The sequence below is a fragment of the Pseudophryne corroboree genome, chromosome 9 (genome assembly GCF_028390025.1).
Source record: "Pseudophryne corroboree isolate aPseCor3 chromosome 9, aPseCor3.hap2, whole genome shotgun sequence".
Classification (NCBI taxonomy): Eukaryota; Metazoa; Chordata; class Amphibia; order Anura; family Myobatrachidae; genus Pseudophryne; species Pseudophryne corroboree.
In genome coordinates this window covers 157565821-157579042 of record NC_086452.1, presented here as the reverse complement: position 1 = coordinate 157579042, position 13222 = coordinate 157565821, and the positions used below count along the sequence as shown (strand labels likewise).

Genomic DNA, 13222 nt, shown 5'->3' with positions numbered 1-13222 from the left:
TTGCTCCGCCTCCACACCAATATCGTCCTCATACATGTCGACACACACGTACCGACACACAGCAGACACACAGGGAATGCTCTTAACGAAGACAGGACCCCACTAGCCCTTTGGGGAGACAGAGGGAGAGTTTGCCAGCACACACCAAAAGCGCTATATATGACAGGGATAGCCTTATAATAAGTGCTCCCTGTATAGCTGCTTTTATAATATAATTTTTGCCACTATTTTGCCCCCCCTCTCTTGTTTTACCCTGTTTCTGTAGTGCAGTGCAGGGGAGAGATCTGGGAGCCGTCCTGACCAGCGGAGCTGTGTAAGGAAAATGGCGCTGTGTGCTGAGGAGATAGGCCCCGCCCCTTTTCCGGCGGGCTCGTCTCCCGCTCTTTAGTGTATTCTGGCAGGGGTTAAATATCTCCATATAGCCCCGGAGGCTATATGTGAGGTATTTTTTAGCCAAATAGGTTTTCATTTGCCTCCCAGGGCGCTCCCCTCCCAGCGCCCTGCACCCTCAGTGACTGCCGTGTGAAGTGTGCTGAGAGGAAAATGGCGCACAGCTGCAGTGCTGTGCGCTACCTTTAGAAGACTGAGGAGTCTTCTGCCGCCGATTCTGGACCTCTTCATGTTTCAGCATCTGCAAGGGGGCCGGCGGCGAGGCTCCGGTGACCATCCAGGCTGTACCTGTGATCGTCCCTCTGGAGCTGATGTCCAGTAGCCAAGAAGCCAATCCATCCTGCACGCAGGTGAGTTCACTTCTTCTCCCCTAAGTCCCTCGTTGCAGTGATCCTGTTGCCAGCAGGACTCACTGTAAAATAAAAAACCTAAGCTAAACTTTCTCTAAGCAGCTCTTTAGGAGAGCCACCTAGATTGCACCCTTCTCGGCCGGGCACAAAAATCTAACTGGCTTGGAGGAGGGTCATAGGGGGAGGAGCCAGTGCACACCACCTGATCGGAAAGCTTTACTTTTGTGCCCTGTCTCCTGCGGAGCCGCTATTCCCCATGGTCCTTTCAGGAACCCCAGCATCCACTAGGACGATAGAGAAATAAGAATTTACTTACCGATAATTCTATTTCTCGTAGTCCGTAGTGGATGCTGGGGACTCCGTAAGGACCATGGGGAATAGCGGCTCCGCAGGAGACTGGGCACATCTAAAGAAAGCTTTAGGACTATCTGGTGTGCACTGGCCCCTCCCCCTATGACCCTCCTCCAAGCCTCAGTTAGGATACTGTGCCCGGACGAGCGTACACAATAAGGAAGGATCTTGAATCCCAGGTAAGACTCATACCAGCCACACCAATCACACCGTACAACTTGTGATCTGAACCCAGTTAACAGCATGATAACAGAGGAGCCTCTAGAAAAGATGGCTCACTACAGCAATAACCCGATTTTTTTTTTTTTTTTTTTTGTAACAACAACTATGTACCAGTATTGCAGACAATCCGCACTTGGGATGGGCGCCCAGCATCCACTACGGACTACGAGAAATAGAATTATCGGTAAGTAAATTCTTATTTTCTCTAACGTCCTAAGTGGATGCTGGGGACTCCGTAAGGACCATGGGGATTATACCAAAGCTCCCAAACGGGCGGGAGAGTGCGGATGACTCTGCAGCACCAAATGAGAGAACTCCAGGTCCTCCTCAGCCAGGGTATCAATTTTGTAGAATTTTACAAACGTATTTGCTCCTGACCAAGTAGCTGCTTGGCAAAGTTGTAAAGCCGAGACCCCTCGGGCAGCCGCCCAAGATGAGCCCACCTTCCTTGTGGAGTGGGCATTTACAGATTTTTGGCTGTGGCAGGCCTGCCACAGAATGTGCAAGCTGAATTGTACTACAAATCCAACGAGCAATAGTCTGCTTAGAAGCAGGAGCACCCAGCTTGTTGGGTGCATACAGGATAAACAGCGAGTCAGTTTTCCTGACTCCAGCCGTCCTGGAAACATATTTTCAGGGCCCTGACAACGTCTAGCAACTTGGAGTCCTCCAAGTCCCTAGTAGCCGCAGGCACCACAATAGGTTGGTTCAGGTGAAACGCTGAAAACCACCTTAGGGAGAAACTGAGGACGAGTCCTCAATTCCGCCCTGTCCGAATGGAAAATCAGATAAGGGCTTTTACAGGATAAAGCCGCCAATTCTGACACGCGCCTGGCCCAGGCCAGGGCCAACAGCATGACCACTTTCCATGTGAGATATTTTAACTCCACAGATTTAAGTGGTTCAAACCAATGTGACTTTTGGAACCCAAAAACTACATTGAGATCCCAAAGTGCCACTGGAGGCACAAAAGGAGGCTGTATATGCAGTACCCCTTTTACAAACGTCTGAACTTCAGGGACTGAAGCTAGTTCTTTTTGGAAGAAAATTGACAGGGCCGAAATTTGAACCTTAATGGACCCCAATTTCAGGCCCATAGACACTCCTGTTTGCAGGAAATGTAGGAATCGACCCAGTTGAATTTCCTCCGTCGGGCCTTACTGGCCTCGCACCACGCAACATATTTTCGCCAAATGCGGTGATAATGTTTTGCGGTTACATCCTTCCTGGCTTTGATCAGGATAGGGATGACTTCATCCGGAATGCCTTTTTTCCTTCAGGATCCGGCGTTCAACCGCCATGCCGTCAAACGCAGCCGCGGTAAGTCTTGGAACAGACAGGGTCCTTGCTGGAGCAGGTCCCTTCTTAGAGGTAGAGGCCACGGATCCTCCGTGAGCATCTCTTGAAGTTCCGGTTACCAAGTCCTTCTTGGCCAATCCGGAGCCACGAATATAGTGCTTACTCCTCTCCATCTTATCAATCTCAGTACCTTGGGTATGAGAGGCAGAGGAGGGAACACATACACTGACTGGTACACCCACGGTGTTACCAGAGCGTCTACAGCTATTGCCTGAGGGTCCCTTGACCTGGCGCAATACCTGTCGAGTTTTTCCCAACGGTTTATAATCATGTGGAAGACTTCTGGGTGAAGTCCCCACTCTCCCGGGTGGAGGTCGTGCTGAGGAAGTCTGCTTCCCAGTTGTCCACTCCCGGAATGAATACTGCTGACAGTCCTATCACATGATTTTCCGCCCAGCGAAGAATCCTTGCAGCTTCTGCCATTGCCCTCCTGCTTCTTGTGCCACCCTGTCTGTTTACGTGGGTGACTGCCGTGATGTTGTCCGACTGGATCAACACCGGCTGACCTTGAAGCAGAGGTCTTGCTAAGCTTAGAGCATTGTAAATGGCCCTTAGCTTCAGGATATTTATGTGAAGTGATGTCTCCAGGCTTGACCATAAGCCCTGGATATTCCTTCCCTGTGTGACTGCTCCCCAGCCTCGCAGGCTGGCATCCGTGGTCACCAGGACCCAGTACTGAATGCCTAATCTGCGGCCCTCTAGAAGATGAGCACTCTGCAACCACCACAGGAGGGACACCCTTGTCCTTGGTGACAGGGTTATCCGCTGATGCATCTGAAGATGCGACCCGGACCATTTGTCCAGCAGGTCCCACTGGAAAGTTCTTGCGTGGAATCTGCCGAATGGGATTGCTTCGTAGGAAGCCACCATTTTACCCAGAACCCTTGTGCATTGATGCACTGAGACTTGGCTCGGTTTTAGGAGGTTCCTGACTAGCTCGGATAACTCCCTGGCTTTCTCCTCCAGGAGAAACACCTTTTTCTGGACTGTGTCCAGGATCATCCCTAGGAACAGAAGACACGTCGTCGGAACCAGGTGCGATTTTGGAATATTGAGAATCCAATCGTGCTGCCGCAACACTACCTGAGATAGTGCTACACCGACCTCCAACTGTTCCCTGGATCTTACCCTTATCAGGGAATCGTCCAAGTAAGGGATAACTAAAATTCACTTCCTTCGAAGGAATATCATTTCGGCCATTACCTTGGTAAAGACCCGGGGTGCCGTGGACCATCCATACGGCAGCGTCTGAACTGATAGTGACAGTTCTGTACCATAAACCTGAGGTACCCTTGGTGAGAAGGGTAAATTTTGACATGAAGGTAAGCATCCTTGATGTCCCGAGACATCATGTAGTCCCCTTCTTCCAGGTTCGCAATCACTGCTCTGAGTGACTCAATCTTGAATTTGAACCTCTGTATGTAAGTGTTCAAAGATTTTAGATTTAGAATCGGTCTCACCGAGCCGTCCGGCTTCGGTACCACAACAGTGTGGAATAATACCCCGTTCCCTGTTGCAGGAGGGGTACCTTAATTATCACCTGCTGGGAATACAGCTTGTGAATGGCTTCCAAAACTGTCTCCCTGTCAGAAGGAGACATCGGTAAAGCCGACTTTAGGAAACGGCGAGGGGGAGACGTCTCGAATTCTAATTTGTACCCCTGAGATATCACCTGAAGGATCCAGGGGTCTACTTGCGAGTGAGCACACTGCGCGCTGAAATTCATTGAGACGGGCCCCCCACCATGCCTGATTCTGCTTGTAAAGCCCCAGCGTCATACTGAGGGCTTGGCAGAGGCGGGAGAGGGTTTCTGTTCCTGGGAACTGGCTGATTTCTGCAGCCTTTTTCCTCTCCCTCTGTCACGGGGCAGAAATGAGGAACCTTTTGCCCGCTTGTCCACGAAAAGACTGCGCCTGATAATACGGCGCCTTCTCATGTTGAGAGGCGACCTGGGGTACAAACGTTGATTTCCCAGCTGTTGCCGTGGCCACCAGGTCTGAAAGACCGACCCCAAATAACTCCTCCCTTTAATAAGGCAATACTTCCAAATGCCGTTTGGAATACGCATCACTTGACCACTGACGTGTCTATAACCTTCTACTGGTAGAAATGGACAACGCACTTAGACTTGATGCCCGTCGGCAAATATTCCGCTGTGCATCACGCATATATAGAAATGCATCTTTTAAATGCTCTATAGGCAAAAATATACTGTCCCTATCTAGGGTATCAATATTTTTAGTCAGGGAATCCGACCACGCCAACCCAGCACTGCACATCCAGGCTGAGGCGATTGCTGGTCGCAGTATAACACCAGTATGTGTGTAAATACATTTTAGGATACCCTCCTGCTTTCTATCAGCAGGATCCTTAAGGGCGGCCATCTCAGGAGAGGGTAGAGCCCTTACAAGCGTGTGAGCGCTTTATCCACCCTAGGGGGTGTTTCCCAACGCACCCTAACCTCTGGCGGGAAAGGATATAATGCCAATAACATTTTAGAAATTATCAGTTGTTATCGGGGGAAAACCACGCATCATCACAAACCTCATTTAATTTCTCAGATTCAGGAAAACTACAGGTAGTTTTTCCTCACCGAACATAATACCCCTTTTTGGTGGTACTCGTATTATCAGAAATGTGTAAAACATTTTTCATTGCCTCAATCATGTAACGTGTGGCCCTACTGGAAGTCACATTTGTCTCTTCACCGTCGACACTGGAGTCAGTAACTGTGTCGGCGTCTATATCTGCCATCTGAGGTAACGAGCGCTTTAGAGCCCCTGACGGCCTATGAGACGTCTGGACAGGCCCAAGCTGAGTAGCCGGCTGTCTCATGTCAACCACTGTCTTTTATACAGAGCTGACACTGTCACGTAATTCCTTCCAACAGTTCATCCACTCAGGTGTCGACCCCCTAGGGGGTGACATCACTATTACAGGCAATCTGCTCCGTCTCCACATCATTTTTCTCCTCATATATGTCGACACAAACGTACCGACATATAGCACACACACAGGGAATGCTCTGATAGAGGACAGGACCCCACTAGCCCTTTGGGGAGACAGAGGGAGAGTTTGCCAGCACACACCAGAGCGCTATATATATACAGGGATAACCTTATATAAGTGTTTTTCCCCTTATAGCTGCTGTATCTTTAATACTGCGCGTAATTAGTGCCCCCCCTCTCTTTTTTAACCCTTTCTGTAGTGTAGTGACTGCAGGGGAGAGACAGGGAGCTTCCCTCCAACGGAGCTGTGAGGGAAAATGGCGCCAGTGTGTTGAGGAGATAGGCTCCGCCCCCTTATCGGCGGCCTTATCTCCCGTTTTTCTATGTATTCTGGCAGGGGTTAAATGCATCCATATAGCCCAGGAGCTATATGTGATGCATTTTTTTGCCATCCAAGGTGTTTTTTATTGCGTCTCAGGGCGCCCCCCCCCCCAGCGCCCTGCACCCTCAGTGACCGGAGTGTGAAGTGTGCTGAGAGCAATGGCGCACAGCTGCAGTGCTGTGCGCTACCTTGTTGAAGACAGGACGTCTTCTGCCGCCGATTTTCCGGACCTCTTCTGCCTTCTGGCTCTGTAAGGGGGCCGGCGGCGCGGCTCTGGGACCCATCCAGGCTGGGCCTGTGATCGTCCCTCTGGAGCTAATGTCCAGTAGCCTAAGAAGCCCAATCCACTCTGCACGCAGGTGAGTTCGCTTCTTCTCCCCTTAGTCCCTCGATGCAGTGAGCCTGTTACCAGCAGGTCTCACTGAAAATAAAAAACCTAAACTAAAACTTTCACTAAGAAGCTCAGGAGAGCCCCTAGTGTGCACCCTTCTCGTTCGGGCACAAAGATCTAACTGAGGCTTGGAGGAGGGTCATAGGGGGAGGGGCCAGTGCACACCAGATAGTCCTAAAGCTTTCTTTAGATGTGCCCAGTCTCCTGCGGAGCCGCTATTCCCCATGGTCCTTACGGAGTCCCCAGCATCCACTTAGGACGTTAGAGAAATAATTTGCTCATTAACCACAGTAACCCTGGGCGTTTTCTGATTTCTCATATGTGTAGCACTAAAGTATGACATTTTGTAAAAAATAAAAAACAGATTGTAAGCTAGTACAAGCTCTACATAACTATTCTTGAGGTTGGCGAGTGTGAACCCAGGTTCAAGACATTTGTTTCGAGAAACGGCATCAAGTACCTTTTTGATTTCCAATAGCTTGTCCTGCATTTCTTTCATTGCACAGTGGGATTCGGCCTCATTAAGTCTTGCTTGAACCAATTCCTTCTCCAGTTGCAGAACAAACTCCTCCGAGTAGCGAGGGTTACATTTATGCTGTGGAAAGAAATCATCATCATCATGCACTGATCTGTGATAAACATACAGACTGCTGCAGAACAAATACACAACAGGAAGATGTGAAAGACTTGCGTCATCTACAAAAACAAATTCCACATGGGAGTACCATAGATTCAATATGTAATGCTGGCCATACACTTGTGCGATGCCCCACGATGTCGCATCGCACCGGCAGTTCAAGTGCGATCAAATCGCACCTGAACTGCCAAAGTGGTTACCATGCGATAGATCGCATGGTAATCACGTGATGGGCACGTCACCGAGTGGGAACGGCCTCTGGCCGCTCCCGGCGGGTGCCCATCGCACATCGCAGTGCGATATATCTTCTGTGGGTTTAAAATCACATGTGATCGCACTGCGACGCGAGAAATATTATGTGCAGCACATAATATCTTGAGATGCGATATTCGACCGGCGTGCCCACGCATCTCGTCTCAAGGTACCTAAAATGTGCATACAATCCTTCGATTTCTCTCACAGATGTGGTCGAAATCGAAGGATAGCACCGATTATATCATAAGTGTATGGGCACCATTAGACGTTTGAGGTAAGAGCATTCTCTTTTTTGGCACCACTAGTCAAGTTACATTATACATGATTTTAAGAGAAATGAATATTTGAGCACTGTTTTTAGATGGAGAGTTCTTTTAAATTAAATTAAATGAAAACACAAAGGATTTGCATACACGTACTGGATATCTACTGTACAGTATGTGCTTTTCAGTAACTAACTTCTAGCCTTATTACCACCATTTCTCACACGTGAACATGAGCCAACAGTACACTAGATACAGCAGTATCTGCTAAAAGAGCAACACACCAAACCGCATCTGAAATGTGCATTATGTTCCCAGCTCAGGTGCGTGAACCAGCCCGGAAACTAAAATTCGGGCAGAATGCACAAATGTGGACATAGGAAAAGTCAATAATCAGCTGGAAGGATTCTGTTAGCTGCCTGATCAAATTAGAATTACACTGGGCAGATGCAATTGTTTTGCATTAGCACACTAATGAAAATGAACAGGGATAATAATTAGGTAAGGTACATTACAAATATATGGAATCTACTTCTTTGAGCTCCAGTTCCTCCCAGTAAATAGTATAAATGAGCTGACAAACAATATGAGCCTGCTGGGAGGGCAACAGCAGGGACCAAGAAGCACCTTCAGACAGAGGACTGATGCCCAGCAAACATTACTGAGCACTTCTTATGCATTTTTATTTATTTTAGTACTATTATATACAACAAAGGCCTCCTATAACAGGCCAAAGTAACAAATGCAGTGAAAACCTTTCAATGTTGTGCACTGAAATCTGTACTTTCATCGTTGCATACAGTAATCATGCAACTTAACACTGAATGAAGTCACCTGAGGTTTACACGCACTTCCTGTTCCACTCCATGTAACTGACCCTGGTCCTTGTATAATTGATGATAATCTTACATTACATATGATTAGAATATGTAGTGTGTACTATCCTTACTCCGAACATCTCCTAGTTCATACACACAGCTGTGACGAATACGCAGTTTCTTATATTTGTTTAATTAATTACTATTAATTTGCCAGTACTACAGCAGGATTGTCTAATTATACTGCAGACAATGTTTCACTTAACAGACAGGAATGCTGAAAACATAGGGGTCAATTCAATTAGCAGCAAGGGGGGTGAGTAGCTGTTGTAACTAAGTGGAAGCAACGCCAAAGGAATCTCAACTCACCCTGGCTCGCGGCTCATTGACTCAACCACATAAAATACTCCAAAGAAACTTGATTTTGCATTTCCAGTTTGTTACAAAATCACACGGTTTATTTCACATTCTCCTCTTTAGATGACAGCACCAACAAGTAATAAGAGATTTGGGCGGTCATGTACCTATATGTCATGTGTTCCTACAAAGCATTGACAAACTTAATATTGGCAGGAAATCCAAACTATTGCTATACGAGGATTTAGATTTAAACATGTAATAAAAGCATAAATCACTGATAGAGACAAAACTTGCTGCATGCAGAAATGTCTAATGAATCCATGGACCTGGACGGAATAAAATTTCCTTTAACAGTGGAACTAACAACAAACTGATCATCTTTTTTAACAGCTGAAATGCCAATTAGAAGTTTGTGTCAGAGTTTTCATCACACTATCCATAGAGGAGAGAACCTAAGACACCAGAAGGTCGGAGGAATGACTACAAATGATCATGATGACTGGGGAGGCCGCACCTACAAAATGTTTTCTGTAGATGACTATACAGTGACTATACAGCAGATTGCATACCCTCCAACATGACTCCTTCCACCAGGGAAATGCCCTGTTCCGGGACTTCTCATGCAATTTAGGATTGCAGTGAACTGTGCTATTAAAAACACCCTACTCCCCAAATAACTAGTTCAATAAAAGTTCTAAATTTTGTAGAAAGCCCAGGAGCAGAACCTCTAATACCTGATGTAAGGGGTCAGGTTGGTGGGTCTGCATACTGTACAGAAATATACAATGAGGGTACTAAAGTAATACACAGTTTTACTTCCATTAGAGAGATAACAGCCCTCAGTGTTCTATGCTACTGAAAGCACTGCAGTGCATTCTGAGGAAGAGGTCTGTAGCAGGAATGGAGTCACTCATGCTAGGACACAGGTAGAAGCCCAAGAGATTTTACATTGCTCATGGAGATGGACTGTTCTAAGGCTTTAACAAAGTGTGTTCAGAGGATGGACATACAACTCCTCTGTATCTCACTAACCTCCCTATTATTGCTTCCTACCCAAATACTCAATGCCATGCTGTCCAGGTACACCAGAAACCTATACTGCGGACTCTGCCAAGATGATTTATTGCCAGAACCCAGACAAAAAGTTATTGAATGGGAACTCTCATAACAAACTTTTATGGCCTAAACTGTGCACGAATATTACAAGACATTGAGCACATCACTGCAGCAGCAAGTTTCTTTATTATGTCCAAATGTCAACTGTTAAACCCCATGGAGATAGAAGTCTCATAAAGTGATCAAAGTATTGAAGTTATTAGATACTTGGTCAGAAAGTGAGGCCCTCGATCATTTCCAAACCCCACATAAATCTAAACCATCGATGAGGTCTGCAGAAAGAATAAAGCAGAATCAAACAGGTGAGATAAAGTGCAGCCGGGCTTACCAATTGCTGTTGTTGCCGCAACTCGCTGATGGTATGGTGAGCCTGCTCCAGCTTAGTGCTGGACTCATCACTCTGTTGTTTCATGGTGGCCAGCTCCCGTTTTATGAGGTAGTTTTCCTCTGCCTCCTGGGCCCTTGTCACTTGTCCCTTTGGACATAATTTTAAGGGTTTTGAACAATCCAGATGTAAAAAAACAGAAAGCTTCTTGAGAGTGCATTTGTGTACCTTTGCCAAATAGCAGAGCGAACACTTCAAATATTCCTGTCGCTTAAACACAACAGGCAGCCATTTTGTCATGTGAACCAATGCTTTTGATGTTACCAGTTCCATGTAGTTAGCAAGGCTGCATCTGAATAACACCACTGCATGAAAATTGGTTCAGACGACGAATTGGCCATCCTCGCTATGTATAGACGACAGCTGCACTTTAACCTCCCCAGAAGCTTTCCTATTTCAAGTTACAAGTACAAATTCTGGACTGCATTATTGGAAGTAGTTCAAAGAAACTAAAATGGAGATAAGAGATGATATTTGACATTCCAATAAGGATCTAGTTCATGCAAAATGATCGAGCTTGGATCATGCAATGTAGTTAGTTGTTATGATCAATTAAGATAAAAAAAAATGTTAATTTGGCGGGACCTACAAATTTTGTGGTAACAACTACATTAAAAGGGGTTAGAGACACACACCGGATTAAGGCAGCGTGCAGGTCACCATGATTTTGTATTGACAACATATTCGAATGCTGTAATTTATAATTAAAGCAGGGGTAGGGATTTCACATTGATGCATGTAAAAATAATTCATGCATCACACCCCAGACAAAAAAAAAAAACCCCATCATTGTATTAACTGGGATTTGTTGTTATGGAGGATAAAAAAAAGTGATGACTATACCTGTATCAATCTATCTGCCAAGGATGCACTTTCCTATGAAAAAGGAAAAATTCAGAAAGGAATTTCAGAAGAGAAAGATGAAAAATAAAGTGACAAGCAAATAAATCAGGTGTGTAGAGCAAACAAGTAATACTACCTCCTTTGGACAAGCAGATTATCGCAAGTTACAGACTAGAAGTATAGAACATCCCATGAGATGAGCATTCTAATAATTTTTTGGGGGGAGGAATCAACGTGACATGATGTGCACATATCAAGAACTTATGGTATTGCAATTCCGTCAGGATGCGATGTGCCGTTCCGATAGGGCACACCGCACTGATGTCAGGAATTACATTCCTCGCTTTGGTTCAAAATATTTAGCCTGCATCAATTTCAGCAAAAAGCGAGCACACAGCAGTTACTTATTAAAGTTTAAAGATTCAAAAGGAGGTAGAATTGTTTATCTCAAAGTGCATAGAATGTCGTGCAAAAGCAGAAGATTCCATAGGAAACGTGATCATTCATAATGACATGTGCAGAGCAGAGGCATAACATCACATGAATTATAAATGCATTTTGGAAGCCTACAGAAAACAGTTCCTTGAAGTCTTGTCACATTACAATCAATCACAGCAAGTTGCAGGGGATTCACACATTGTTCAGCAAAATAAATGCCCTTTTAATCAATACAACCATAATACACATTGAAGGATGCCTGGACCCATATATCCATAATTAGTATGGTTTTATATAACAAAACAGTCTTCATTTTATTCAACATTAATATTTGCTACATTTCAACATTGTTCTGCAATAAATGTTCCTGATGGAAAAAGGAAGCCAGTTATTACAAAGGTACATAATAAGTATTACTCATTATACAGCATCTTGCTATGCCTCAAAAGAAGTCCAACCAATTTACACTATTAAATGTCGTGTAACCTCTCACTACAAATCACGCTGTAGAAAAAGGTCAACGAATCACAATGTCCCCTAATTTTTTCCCCATTATACACTAAAAAACTTCTCTTGTATACAATTCTACTCAATACACTTCCAAGCAATAAGCTATTTGTTACAAGACTCTGTGAAAGGAAAAATACAGAACGCAATGATGTAAAAAGTTCTCTCAGCTTAATCTGTTTCACTGGCAGCAGTTAAACTTTAAGTATTAACTAGAAATCGGACATTGATGTTTGCTAACGAACCATAAGCAGCCTATGACAAACAAAAACTCAGACCGAAGCTGACCTGACGTTTGGTCTGTATAAGTGGTCATGGTCTTAGCTTCACATCTCAGCAAGGGAATTCCAATGTGTGTCATAAAAATCACTGAAAATGATGCAGAGTGCTCCCAAGACTGCACCCAAGTTTTCAAACACATCCAAGACCTTCAACTTTTTGGTTAAAAACACTCCACCCTAAAACATTGAGAAACGAAATCTGCTAAAACGATAATACTATAGAATGACAAATGAAGTGTCCGATATGTATCCATTAAGGTTGTAGATTCTACCATATTTATTATCAAGGGGAAATTAGAAGGTAAAATGCTAAGTATAGTATGTGGTAATGTAACTGTACTTCAGAACACGTAGTATAATGGATAAGACGTTTGTCGTCCAGACTATGGGCCAGATGTTCCAAGCCTTGAAAAGTGATAAATTGCACGCCATTTTAAAAACCCAGCCTGTAACATGGCAGGTAGGAGCTGATTGATTGGTACTTTATCACCGTGAAATAGATCACTTTTCAAGGCTTAATAGTAATACATCTCCTCCTATACACACGGCAAAAACAAAATGCCTCAGCTTTGGTGGTACCCAGGAACATACCTCAAGCAGCAAATTAAAACCATACAAAAGGTTTTCATACTGTCCTATTTATAGGGGGCAAATACATTATCAGCAATGTGCTATGGGAACACTTGTAGCTGCAGCAGATCATTTTATTTTGCAACCTCATAGGGAAGAACAGTAAAACAAGCAATGTTATTCTCCCATATATACACACACGACATGTGTTGCCACACATAATGTGACATGCTTTAGTTGAATTGCCCACATACAGTAGTTAGTTACTGGTGCTCTTAACCAGCTGAATGAGATGAAGAATGTTTATGAAAAACATTAGATTTGGGACAGAGTCTGAGTGAAGCCTTTTTTTTTTA

The 13222-nt window shown here is 44.8% G+C and overlaps 1 protein-coding gene across 5 annotated transcripts in view; it reads right to left on the bottom strand.

Moving 5' to 3' along the window:
* EVI5 (ecotropic viral integration site 5) overlaps positions 1-13222 on the bottom strand; it is a 452905-nt gene that overhangs the window by 158906 nt on the left and 280777 nt on the right. For 3 of the 5 annotated variants that reach the window (XM_063939881.1, XM_063939882.1, XM_063939883.1), the window contains 3 exons: positions 11071-11103; positions 10171-10317; positions 6854-6988 (listed from right to left, as the gene is read on the bottom strand). In XM_063939881.1, the coding sequence (XP_063795951.1) occupies positions 6854-6988; positions 10171-10317; positions 11071-11103 (315 nt within the window). The remainder of the gene's footprint in view (positions 1-6853; positions 6989-10170; positions 10318-11070; positions 11104-13222) is intronic. The other 2 variants (XM_063939884.1, XM_063939885.1) reach the window with 2 other exon arrangements.